The sequence below is a fragment of the Salmo salar genome, chromosome ssa10 (genome assembly GCF_905237065.1).
Source record: "Salmo salar chromosome ssa10, Ssal_v3.1, whole genome shotgun sequence".
NCBI lineage: Eukaryota > Metazoa > Chordata > Actinopteri > Salmoniformes > Salmonidae > Salmo > Salmo salar.
This window is the reverse complement of record NC_059451.1, coordinates 16326685-16340071: the sequence shown is the minus strand read 5'-3', so window position 1 is coordinate 16340071 and position 13387 is coordinate 16326685. Positions and strand designations below refer to the sequence as shown.

General features: G+C 42.5%; 1 protein-coding gene across 1 annotated transcript in view; it reads left to right on the top strand.

Annotated features, from left to right (window-relative positions):
* Positions 1-7441, top strand: part of wdr18 (WD repeat domain 18) — a 97453-nt gene extending 90012 nt beyond the window's left edge. The window contains exon 10 of the mRNA XM_014216070.2: positions 5089-7441. Coding sequence (XP_014071545.1) covers positions 5089-5217 — 129 coding nt within the window. The 3' untranslated portion in view covers positions 5218-7441. The remainder of the gene's footprint in view (positions 1-5088) is intronic.
* The last annotated feature ends 5946 nt before the right edge of the window (positions 7442-13387 follow it).

The window sequence follows — 13387 nt, the reverse complement described above, 5'->3', positions numbered from 1 at the left end:
CTAAGCTGTGGTGTTGAACGCTGAGCTGTAGTCAGTGAATAGCGTTCTCACATAGGTGTTCCTTTTGTCCAGGTGTGAAAGGGCAGAGTGGAGTGCAATAGAGATTGCATCATCTGTGGATCTTTTGGTGCGGTATGCAAATTGGAGTGGGTCTAGAGTTTCTGGGATAATGGTATTGATGTGAGCCATGACCAGCCTTTCAAAGCTGGTACAAGTCCTGGTAATCCGTCTGGCCCTGCGGCCTTGTGAATGTTGACCTGTTTAAAGGTCTTACTCACATCGGCTGCGGAGAGCGTGATCACACAGTTTTCCGGAACAGCTGATGCTCTCATGCATGTTTGTGTTACTTGCCTCGAAGCGAGCATAGACGTTATTTAGCTCGTCTGGTAGGCTCGTGTCACTGGGCAGCTCTCGGCTGTGCTTCCCTTTGTAGTCTGTAATAGTTTGCAAGCCCTGCCACATGCGACGAGCATCGGAGCAGGTGTAGTACGATTCGATCTTAGTCCTGTATTGGCGCATTGCCTGTTTGGTGGTTCGTTGGAGGGCATAGCGGGATTTCTTAAAAGCTTCCGGGTTCGAGTCCCGCTCCTTGAAAGCGGCAGCTCTACCCTTTAGCTCAGTGCGAATGTTGCCTGTAATCCATGGCTTCTAGTTGGGGTATGCATGTACGTACAGTCATTGTGGGAACAACGTCCTTGATTTACTTATTGATAAAGCCAGTGACTGATGTGGTGTACTCCTCAATGCCATCGGAAAAATCCCTGTTGCCACAATGTTGGAAACACTGAATCGTCTAGAATGTCAATTGTCTGTGGAGATTGCATGGCTGTGTGCTTGATTTTATACACCTGTCAGCAACGGGTGTGGCTGAAATAGCCAAATCCACTGATTTGAAGGGTTGTCCACATAATGTTGTGTATATACACTACCGGTCAAAAGATTTAGAACACCTACTCATTCAAGGGTTTCTATTTTCTACATTGTAGAATAATAGTGAAGATATCAAAACTATGAAATAACACACATGGAATCCTGTATTAAACAAAAAAAGTGTTAAACAAATCAAAATATATTTGAGATTCTTCAAATGGACACCCTTTGCCTTGATGACAGCTTTGCACACTCTTGGCATTCTCTCAACCAACTTCATGAGGTAGTCACCTGGAATGCATTTCAATTAACAGGTGTGCCTTGTTAAAAGTTAAATTGTGGAATTTCTTTCCTTAATGCTTTTGTGACAAGGGGGGGGGGGGTCCATCTCAGCACTAGAGGTGTCACTACAGACACCCTGGCTCGAATCCAGGCTGTATCACAACCGGCTGTGATTGGGAGTCCCATAGGGTTGTGCACAATTGGCCCAGCGTCGTCCGGGTTTGGCCGATGTAGGCCGTCATTGTAAATAAGAATTTGTTCTTGCCTAGTTAAATAAAGGTTAAATAAAGAAAATACACAAAATAGCCCTATTTGGTAAAAGACCAAGTCCATATTATGGAAAGAACAGCTCAAATGAGCAAATAGAAACGACAGTCCATCATTACTTTAAGACATGAAGGTCGGTCAATATGGAACTTTCAACTTTGAAAGTTTCTTCAAGTGCAGTCGCAAAAACTATCAAGCGCTATGATGAAACTGGCTCTCATGAGGACCGCCACAGGAATGGAAGAGCTAGAGTTACCTCTGCTGCAGAGGATAAGTTCACAGGAGTTACCAGCCTCAGAAATTGCAACCCAAATAAATGCTTCAGAGTTTAAGTAACAAACACATCTCAACATCAACTGTTCAGAGGAGACTGTGTGAAGCAGGCCTTCATGGTTGAATTGCTGCAAAGAAACCACTACTAAAGGACACCAATAAGAATAATTGCTTGGGCCAAGAAACACAAGAAATGGACATTAGACCGGTGGAAGTTTGTCCTTTGGTCTGAAGTCCAAATTTGAGATTTTTGATTCCAGCTGCTGTCTTTGTGAGATGTGTTGTGGGTGAATGGATGATCTCCACATGTGTATTTCCCACCATAAAGCATGGAGGAGGAGGTGTTATGGTGTGGGGGCGCTTGCTGGTGACACTGTCTGATTTATTTTGAATTCAAGACACACTTAACCAGAATGGCTACCACCACAGCATTCTGCAGCTATTTGCAAGCCAATCTGGTTTGGGCTTAGTGGGACTATCATTTGTTTTTCAACAGGACAATGACCCAACACATCTCCAGGCTGTGTTAGGGCTATTTTACCAAGAAGGAGAGTGATGGAGTGCTGCATCAGAAGACCTGGCCTCCACAATCACCCGACCTCAACCCAATTGAGATAGTTTGGGATGAGTTGGACTGCAGAGTAAAGGAAAAGTAGCCAACAAGTGCTGAGCATATGTGGGAACTCCTTCAAGACTGTTGGAAAAGCATTCCAGGTGAAGCTGGTTGAGAGAATGCCAGGAGTGTGCAAAGCTGTCATTAAGGCAAAGGGTGGCTACTTTGAAGAATCTCAAATGTAAAATATATTTTTACACTTTTTGGTTACTACAGGATTCCATATGTGTTATTTCATAGTTTTGATATCTTCACTATTATTCTACAATGTAGAAAATTGTAAAAATAAAGAAAAACCCATGAATGAGTAGGTGTTCTAAACCTTTTGACCAGTAGTCTATAGTGCATATGTTAAAAAGCTGTGTAATATAATTTCGCAATGCAAGTCATTACTAGAAGTCAGTATAGAATACTCATGTGCTGGTCAAGAATTTATGACATGCGGTTATTGTGGTGGATGCTTAAATGAACGGCCAATATAAACGATGCAGTGCTGACTGCGACGCGGCACCATCAGTTTTTTTATGGCAGACTGCGACAGAGCATGTAAATGTCGAACTATAAAGCCAAAATGCTCTTCCATTGATGAGATTCACTGGCCCCGACGTATGTTTTTACTGGCCCTGGGCCAGCGGGCCATTTTTGTTGATGTTGAACCATGTTTAAATAACTTGGTAACAGTTACTTTTGCCAAGACCCACCCCCACAGTGTGCAACTTTTGAGTGGAAATTCAAATAAAAGATTGTGCCTGGGTCTGCTCTTCTGGGACTGTATGTTGGTTATGATTAGATCTCAGTATATCCCTGTCCTGGTGGCAACAGCAGCTGCTTGTCCCGTCCAATCATGGGCACTATCCAACCGCTCCCTTCTGGGCCCCCTGCTCCACCTTGGGCTCTCCAGCATTCCTTTCTTATCCTTGCCTACATGGCCCTTCATTTAATGGGCCTGTGGCTGGTGATGGTGGATTGCTTGCCTGATTCTCCCCTGGGATTGATTCTGCCTCTACTAGATCCAGCACTGGGAGGTCCAACCCAGTTCTAAAGATAATGAAAAAAAACATGCATGGCCCCAAATGTATAGGATCCAAAACTACCCCCTCACTATTATGGCCATGTAATTTTAGCCTATGTTTGGAGAACATTTATGGCACAAAATGGCTGCCATGCATCACGCAGGTGGGTGTTACACAGTGGGCAGAGCGAGTTACCCCTAAACAATGTAATTCACTTTGGAACCTATTGAAAGGCGCTATATTACTTCAATCTACCATTATTACTCTTAATAAGTCTAATGAATTAGCACGGAACTTCTGTGTCACTGCATCCGCTCGACCAGCGGGTGGATGCAGTGTGCAGTCTTGCATGTGTGTAATTGTGTGTACTAGGAAGGAGCAGGTTGGTGTTTTTTCGCAAAGAATTTGTCTGCTAAGTAGACGAGGCCGTCACCAGAGACACCTTATCCCTGGGCTCAGTGAGCCGCTGACGACTCCACCGCTCTGCCCCCCAAAGCGCCCTTAACCATTTTAAACATAGTGTCTTTGAGCGACAGACTTCTGGGTTGTACCATTTGGATACGTTTCTTCTACATCCGTTGGTACCAAACATTAGTCTGTGTGACTAACTTGGGCTGAACTAGAGCTGTGTGTGTTAGACAGGATCCCGAAGGGGCCCGGGGCCGAGTCTTTCTACAAAATGGTCTGGAGAGTTCGTATGGTTTGAGCTTCAAACTATTAAAAGCTGAGACTCATGGTGTCTAATACTATAATAAGCTCACATAGTCACTGTCACAAACTCCACACAGTTGTCACTGACTAGTTGGATATTAATTTCCAACTGAGCAAACAATGTCTGTACTTGCAGCATTCATATAAATCCATTTTTCTGTTATTTGCTTTGATGGACCATATTGTTTTTGTTGTGGACATTTGTCATTTAAACTCATTAATGCAACTGTTTATGTCATATTGTTTCATGTTTTACTTGTAGCCCTGGTTGTCCTGAAAATAAAATGGTAAAACACTTCATTGTGAGGCTAAATATAAGGGCTGGACATGCAGATAAATGGAAGTCAGATAAATGAAAAGCTGATTTTTGTTGGGGTCTCGGTACTGATAGGGTTAAGTGGATTAGTCTCACTCCATCCAAAAAGGGAGAACAGCCCTCGCTTGCTCCCACAGGCAAGACCAAAGCACCCAGCCCGGTACATCTATACCCAAGAAGGCAGGCAAACGAATAAATAAACTGAATACGGGCAATAGTTCTCCCCTCCACTCTTTAATCTTGAAATATGAAAAATATGGACCGCTGTCATCCAACAGCTGCCTGCGCTGCGAATTTGGCCACAATGGGAAATGTTAATATTTGACTCTAAAAAACCTCCCTAATCTCACAAACGAGATTTGATGTTCCTCACCCCATGCCTTTGGGCTTTCCGTGGGGAGCTGGGTTTGTTCTTTGCCAGATTGTACCACCACTGGAAATGAATTCCCCCGCTCATTTGCACACAATGGAGCCTTTAACTCCAAATACATCACATTACCATAAATATTGGAGAGGTTTCATCCTTTTGTCGATTTCGATGAGTGGGTCTATGAGAGAAAAGCAAATATGTCCCCCGTTTTAGAATCCGCTGGGACCTGATACCTGAGGTGGTAGATTTAAATGTTCTGTGTCTACAAATGTGTTTGCTTAACCCCGATGGATCTATAATTTTACACTCTCACTTTCCTTCTCTCTCTTGCTCCCCCTCTCTCTTCTTTCTCTGTTTACTGTTAAACCTACAGAGTGTGTTTGGTGATGGTGAGAACACCAAGGTGCGTGTGTCGGAGCTGGAGGAGGAAGTGAGAACGCTGAAGAAGGTTAACAAGGACCTGTACGACTTCTCCACACAGCTCCTCACCAAGCCCAGCTAGAGAAGAGCCACCACCCCTGGACACGGCTCCCCCATCCCACCAGCAGGGACCCTACTAGGGGGAGGGAAGACACTGCAAGCCCCCCTCAATACAGACCGGTAGGCTAGGGAAATATAAGTTAGTGTGTGTCATTCATAGTGTTTTTTTTTTGTAAGGGAGAGTGTACGTTCAGCAGGACTCCAGGTGTAAAAGTTGTACCATGGACCGTATTGCCTGTATCATGATCCCTCGGCATATTTTGGATAAAGGGTTTAATTTAATATGAAGAAAACGTGCTCACCTTGTTTGTGCGACATGTTCAATGTTAGCCACAGGCTACTTGCAGTAGTCTAGTGCAGCCAGATTGAGCCACATAATTGATCTTAGTGCTTTATTGACGTCCCTTGACCTCCTCAACTCACAGCCCTGTTCCTTCACACTCATCACCACTGCCTATAAGGCCAAAAATTCCATCAGCCAAAAATCGGTGTAACAGGATCCAGTTATTGCCCTCTGACCTTTCATCCTGTTTGTAATCTGGCTAACCATCTCAGATTCCTGCATTATCCTCTCCTGTTTTTTTGTTGTTTTTTTTGCCTCGGCTTTGCCACGTTCTATAACGTTCAACCAGTTAATAGATTAGAAGGATTTGTGCGACAAGGACATGATGTGCACCCAGGTGTGTTTGGCTTAGCATCAATGAGGCTGGTGTTAATTTCAGTCGCAAAATGGGTATGACCACCATGGTTCATAGGTCCCCTTCACCTTCTCTCAAGCAAAACTGTTTTCCCATTAGCAATATGCACATATTCTGTGTTAACCTGTTTGGCTAAAAACAGCTCAAGGCAGGAATATCTCTAAGAAAATGGTGGTGTTTAAAAAAAAAAAAATACGGAAGAGTAGATGAATATGTTTGATTAACCCTGAGGTTACTAGCCTGAAGACTGTGTACAGTTTTTCCGTGCCTGTAGAAAACATGGATTTGGTTGTGCAGTGCCCAGCAACGCTATATAATTGCAGAATCAGTTTTCAGAATCCTCCAGAAATGGCTCTTCCTCTCATCACTGCTAATTCTCCACCCGGGGCACTAAGTTAGAGGCAGCGACATAGAAATAGCGGTTGATTTTGGTCTTTTTCTCATTCGCCCGCTTTGATGAGATCAGAAAAATGCATGTGCCTCTTCGGTAGAGAAGAGGGAACTGATAAGGACAGCAGCCCTCCTGTGCAGAGAGAGCCATGGCTTTAGAACAGGGATTGGCATCTCTCCTTTTTGTAGGCCCGTAGTTTTAAAAATAATCTCAGTTGGGGTCTCAATTTACTGTTAAGAGTCACACTAGTAGAATACATAAAGTGCAATTTCAAAATGTGGTTTTACATCAGCAGTTTTCCTCTTGTTATATCAGTCACTGACAGTCATACAATTAGCCTATGTCAGCTAACATTTTTCAGATTGGTAAATTAGTCTATTAGCTATATAAATGTGTTCTAATCATAGTTGATTTAACAACCGGGGGGCCCCCCTTTGATTTTGTTAGTCATTCTAACTCAGATATCATATTAAAAACTGCAAACATTTGTATAGCAACTATGGCAATGTGTAGAATTGCAGGAAATTAGCTGTAAAACGGCCAATTTTTCTCTGCTCTATGGCAAAATTAATAGAATTGCATAACATTGGGAAATAATTGCTACGCCCCACGGCAAAATGTGTAGAATTGCAGGAAATGAACTCTAAAACTTCAATGTTTTGTCTCCGCTGTCAAAATATTTTGATTGCAAAGTAGGCAGGGAGGGACCCTGAACACAATTCCACTTAGGGCTCCCAAAAGGCTAGGGCCGGCTCTGACTGCATGTGTGGGTATGGATGTGGGTACACAGACCCACGAGCCACTGCGGCCTCTCATGGTGAGTTCAGATTTTTTGGGGGCCCCCACCCCCATCAAAGTTGCCCATCCCTGCTTTAGAACTTCTGCCTCTGTTCACAGAGGAGAGTGACTTACACGAAACCCAACATTGAACCCAATTAACTCACCGTTGGGGGGGCAGGCCAGTGAGATGGAGCTTCTGAGGGTTGAAAGAGTGACGTGTTCAGTGTGGGGGATTGTTTTGTTCCTCTAATAAAGACAAAAAGACCAACTGGGTTTGTACTTTTTTTGTGTTTTTGTATGCATGTGTTCTGTATTCACCAGAATAAGTGTTTTTGTACCTTTCTGAAATTATGGGAAATAAAAACAAAATATGCACATTTGTTGTATCTTGGCCCTTTTTTGCGATTGACCCGTTGTGAAAGATTAGAAAACTATTACTCCTGTATGCTTAATACAAGGACACAACTATGGAAATAGCTTTGTGCTAAAATTAAATCATTGAATATAATTTATTTTCATCAAAATGGAAGAATATACATTTTTGTCAAGTGCAAAGAAAAATCAAATGGAAATTTTTTTTTGCCTTTACCTCCCTTATCTCACCTCATTTGCTCACATTGTATATACTTATTTTTCTACTGTATTATTGACTGTATGTTTGTTTTACTCCATGTGTAACTGTGTTTTTGTATGTGTCGAACTGCTTTGCTTTATCTTGGCCAGGTCACAATTTTAAATGAGAACTTGTTCTCAACTTGCCTACCTGGTTAAATAAAGGTGAAATTAAAAAAATTACAAAAATTAAATTCTCTGTACACATACAATTATCAACAAGGTCCATCAATCGCACATGGAATTTCAAACACAAAGACCAGGGAGGTTTTCCAATGCCACGCAAAGAAGGGCACCTATTGGTAGAAATAAAAATGTAAAAAGCAGACATTGAGTATCCCTTTGAGGGTGGTGAAGTTATTAATTACACTTTGGATGGTGTATCAAAAGATACAGGCGTTCTTCCTTTCTCAGTTGCCGGAGAGGAAGGAAACCACTCAGGGATTTCACCATGAGGCCAATGGTGACTTTAAAACCATTAGAGTATAATGGCTGTGATAGGAAAAAACTGATGGATCAACACCATTGTAGTTACCCCACAATATGAACCTAATTGACAGAGCGAAAAGAAGGAATCTGTACATAATAAAAACATGCATCCTGTTTGCAATAAGGCACTAAAGTAAAACTGAAAAAAAATTTGCAAAGAAATTACATTTATGTAATTGGGGCAAAGAACACATCACTGAGTACCACTCTTCATATTTTCAAACGTGGTGGTGGTTGCATCATGTTATGGGTAAGCTTGTCATCAGCAAGGACTTAGTTTTTTACGATAAAAATAAATAATTAGAGCTAAGCACGGAGAAAAATATCTATTTAATCCATTTTGAATTCAGGCTGTAACACAACAAAATGTGGAATAAGTCACGTGGTATGAATACCTTCTGAAGGCACTGTCTGTGCACTTCAATTGAGTAACAAGGAAAGTAATTTACCCTTTGACCTCGTGGCACTCTTTTCCATAATAGTTCATTGCCTGAATTGACAGAGATCAAACCACGAGTCAAGCTTGGCCAATCATTGGAAATGTGCCACATGTTGGGTGACTTCACTCACTGAGAATGGAGATGAGCATTTGGCCACTGTGAGCTGCCCTTTCTGCGTGATTATATGTGACACTCCCATTTGAGTCAATGAGTAGCTTTGGAGATGTGAAATTAGGCTGATTTGCTGTGACCTCCCAGCTTGTTGCTGCTAGCACTGGTGATAATCACAGCGGTGCTGCACTGGAATTTGATGAGGCAGATTCCTTTGCCTGGTGTTTTTATTTTGCTGGAATGTCCCCCACGACTATCTCCAATTTCTTGGATTTTTCCCGTAATTTCTAATTCTGGGAGATTCCAATTCTGCAGATACACAACAATAAATGAGCCAGGCATAAGACCAAACCTTTTGATTAGTGGTGTATGGAACCTGCTTCCTTCATGTAGCACATGGGACAAGAATTCCAATCTAGCCGGTGTAACTCGATCCCCACCTGCTAATGTTTAATTTCCCACTATTATCCCTCTTGACTGTCTGCTCTGCTGCCTCCACATTGATTCGTTTTGTAGGACTTTCTCCAGGTAATTCATTTTTTTTAACTTTTCTAGTAAACTGTGAGTAAATATGATGAGGAAATGTAGACTTGTACATTCAGCTCTTTTTCTTTGAAGGCACTGTAAATCTTTTTTTCAAAGTATTCACTCCCCTTCACCTTTCCACATATTGTTGTGTTACAGCCTGAAATTAAAATTGATTAAATTGAGATTTTGTGTCACTGGCCTGCACACACTACCCCACAATGGTAGTGGAAATATGTTTATAGACATTTTTACAAATTAATTAAAAATGAAAAGCTGAAATGTTTTGAGTCAATAAGTATTCAACCCATTTGTTATGGCAAGCCTAAATAAGTGTTTAACAAGATACACAAAAGTATGTGGACACCCCTTCAAATTAGTGGATTCAGCTATTTCAGCCACACCCGTTGTTGACAAGTGTATAAAATCGAGCACACAGCCATGCAATCTCTATAGACAAACTTTTGCAGTAGAATGGCCTTACTGAAGAGCTCAGTGGCTTTCAATGTGGACTGTCATAGGATGCCACTTTTTCAACAAGTCAGTTCGTCAAATGTCTGCCCTGCTAGAGTGGCCCCGGTCAACTGGAAGTGTTATTATTCTGAAGTGGAAACGTCTAGGAGCAACAACGGCTCAGCCACGAAGTGGTAGGCCACACAAGCTCACAGAACGGGACCGCCGAGTGCTGAAGCGCGTAGCGAGTAAAAATTGGCTGTCCTCGGTTGCAACACTCAGTACAGAGTTCCAAACTGCCTCTGGAAGCAACGTCAGCACAAGAAATGTTCATTGGGAGCTTCATGAAATGGGTTTCCATGGCCGAGCAGCCGCACACAAACCTAAGATCACCATGTGCAATGCCAAGTATCGGCTGGAGTGGTGTAAAGCCCGTCGCCATTGGACTCTGGAGCAGTTGGAACGTGTTCTATGGCGTGATGAATCACGCTTCACCATCTGGCAGTCCAACAGACTAATCAGGGTTTGGTGGATGCCAGGAGAACGCTACCTGCCCCAATGCATAGTGCCAACTGTAAAGTTTGGTGGAGGAGGAATAATCTGGGGCTGTGATTGATGGGTTGGGGCTAGGCCCCTTAGTTCCAGTGAAGGGAAATCTTAATGCTACAGCATACAATGACATTCTAGAATATTCTGCGCTTCCAATATTGTGGCAACAGTTTGTGGAAGGCCCTTTCCTGTTTCAGCATAACAACGCCCCCGTGCACAAAGCGAGGTCCACACAGAAATGGTTTGTCGAGATCGGTGTGGAAGAATTTGACTGGCCTGCACAGAGCCCTGACCTCAACCCCATCGAACACCTTTGGGATGAATTGGAACAGCGACTGCGAGCCAGGCCAAATCGCCCAACCTCAGTGCCCAACCTCATTAATGCTCTTGTGACTGAATGGAAGCAAGTCCCTGCAGCAGTATTCCAACTCTATATTAATCCCCATGATTTTGGAATGAGATGTTCGACGAGCAGGTGTCTACACACTTTCGGTCATGTAGTGTATTTCATTTTCAATAAATTTGCTAACATTTGTAAAAATGTTTTTACTTTGTCATTATGGGGTATTGTGTGTAAATGGGTGAAGGAAAAAAATCTGATCAGTTTTGAATTCAGGCTGTGACATCAAAATGTTGAATGAGTCAAAAGGTATGAATATTTTCTGAAGGCACTGTAGAGCCTGCTTGAGGCAGCTGTTATTATTTGCTATTGTTTTCTGCAATCAGTCGTCCTTCCCACTCTCTTTCATGCTTGGCTGAGTCTAGCTAGCGCCTCAGCCACAAGCGACCCTTATCCTTGTCTTGGTCAGGCTGGTAAAACATGATGGAAAATGCATTCTTGATTGAGTTGTTCATATCCATCACAATAAAATGGGGTATTTGAGAAGAATACCTAATGTGGGTTTTCTCTAATCGATTCTCACATTGGAGTAGGGACGATAAAACAATGTTTCATTACGATTCCATTCTGTGCAAATGACCATTTGTGGGAAAATCAATAAGGAATGATTATTTTTAATCCTCTGGAGAGGTGAGAGGTGGGCGAGAAGGAGGGTGAGGGGGCTGAATGTGAAGCTAGTTCGGGTCGATGGTCGTTAGCTGTAATAGAAGCATTCCATATCACCTGAACTAACAGAGGAGTGAACTTCAACAGAGTGAACTTCATTATCTTGTTTTATGGGGGTGTGTATGTACACACCAGCTTAACACATCTAGCCATCGTGGTACTAAATGAAATTGTGGAGTACAAAGCCAATTCAGCCTTTATGTAACGCAATCAAATTCATGTTTGTCATGTGACTACCTAATGGATGTCTTGCCATGTAAAGGACGGAAGTCCCTGTATTATGAAGCTTCCGTCCATTACTTGTGCCGAATATATCAAAGTTACCATTCTTGCCACCTGACTAAAGCAGAAGACGAAATCATTTAAAAATAAGTCAATACATTGAATATGAAACCACCTAGAGGCAGAGAGAGCGAGAGAGGCCTTGCTTCGGGTTCCAATAAAGGGATCTGCTCTTCTTCTTTAACCTTGTTTAATCTCCATATTCCTGTAGAAGAGCGGATGTAATGAGATGAAACTCATTACCTTTTATCTGTGCCAGTGGAGTATCCCAGTGAGATGCCGCCATTGAAAAAAAAAAGGGGGCAAGAAATTGAACACAACAGAGCGAGGTGCCGTGAGGACGCTGCCCTTGGAAGCAACGCCCGGATACTCAATAGTGGGTCGTCAGTTCCCTCCCCTTACTTTTTTTAAGGATGGTCCTCCAGTGGATTTGTGAAGCAAGCAGCAAAAACGCAGGGACGTCAACATGATAAGTATATATTGGGATATTGCAATGATATTTTGTCCCGTTTTGGGGCGAATCACACCGGATCAAATAAAAACGCCTGACTGAAACTCCCATATTTGCGACTGTTTATCCTTCGAAGACTTGAGGAATTAAAGCCCTCCTGTGTTGCAAAGGCTGCACTCACCAAAACCACAGCTGCTAGTACTTAGCGCGCTTTGGGGATATGCAAACAAATGAGGGAAAATAGAATCTGTTCCCAGAGAAGAAATCAAGATTCATTAGCCAGATGCTATGGAGACGATTTTTCAGCACTGAGAAAAAAAAAGGTGCCATTTTAAGTGTGACATCCTTCTGTGTTTCTCACTGTTCTAAACGAGCCTTTCTTCTGGGACTGTTGTGCACGTGGTCACCTCACCACAAGATTCCTCTTGCTTTACACTTGGTTAAACAAACTGTTTATAGCGAAGCCGTCCGTGCTGTTTCGCTTAATTGAGGGGTAATTGTTCCCAAGTGTAAGGCCTCGTTAAAACATCTCAGGGGAAGGAGACACCTGTTGTGTTTCCCAGCTTTGTAAACTGACTTCCTACTGTAGTAGGTTTGAAAGAACTCGATCTCAGTCTGTGATAAACTGCTCTCCTAGAGAAACCTGAGCCTTTGCCCTGAAAGACGGAACCAAAGAACGAATGTATTTACGCGAGACAGTGGTCGCCAACCTTTCCTGAGTCAAGATCACTTTCACAGTCAAACAGCAAGCTGAGATCTACCGCTCAGATTGTTTTTTAAACATGACTTAAATTGTTTTACATTAACTTAATAAAAACTTCTGTACGAATGAGGTTTGTGCAGTAGGCCTAATACAATATCACAGCATATTAGTTATATGCCTGGTGTGCCAATATTGTTCATCTCAGACCATATTGCAAAACTCGAGCTTCAATTACAAAATAGATCAATTGGTGTAGCACTTGCGAGGCACAGCTAACCATAAATTGAAATACTTTACTGGACTGACGGTACCTGCATCAGATGGTCATGTTGCTTTCAAGACAACTGGGAACTCAAAAATAAAAACGAGGTCAAATCATGACATCAGTGATCTTCAGATCAGAAAGTTGGAGGTCTAGAAATATACCAGATTTTCCGAGTTGGATGACCATTCAAAAAAATGTTTCCAAGTCAGATACATTTTTTTCAGAGTTCCCAGTTGTCTTGAACGCACTGAAGTCTGAGATTTCTGAGTTCCCAGTTGTTTTGAACACGGCATTAAACGCTCTACATGGTCAATCCGACATCTGAGGTGGCTGTACAGCATTTACTGTGATGCAGACTTCAGGGCTTTCATACTTCA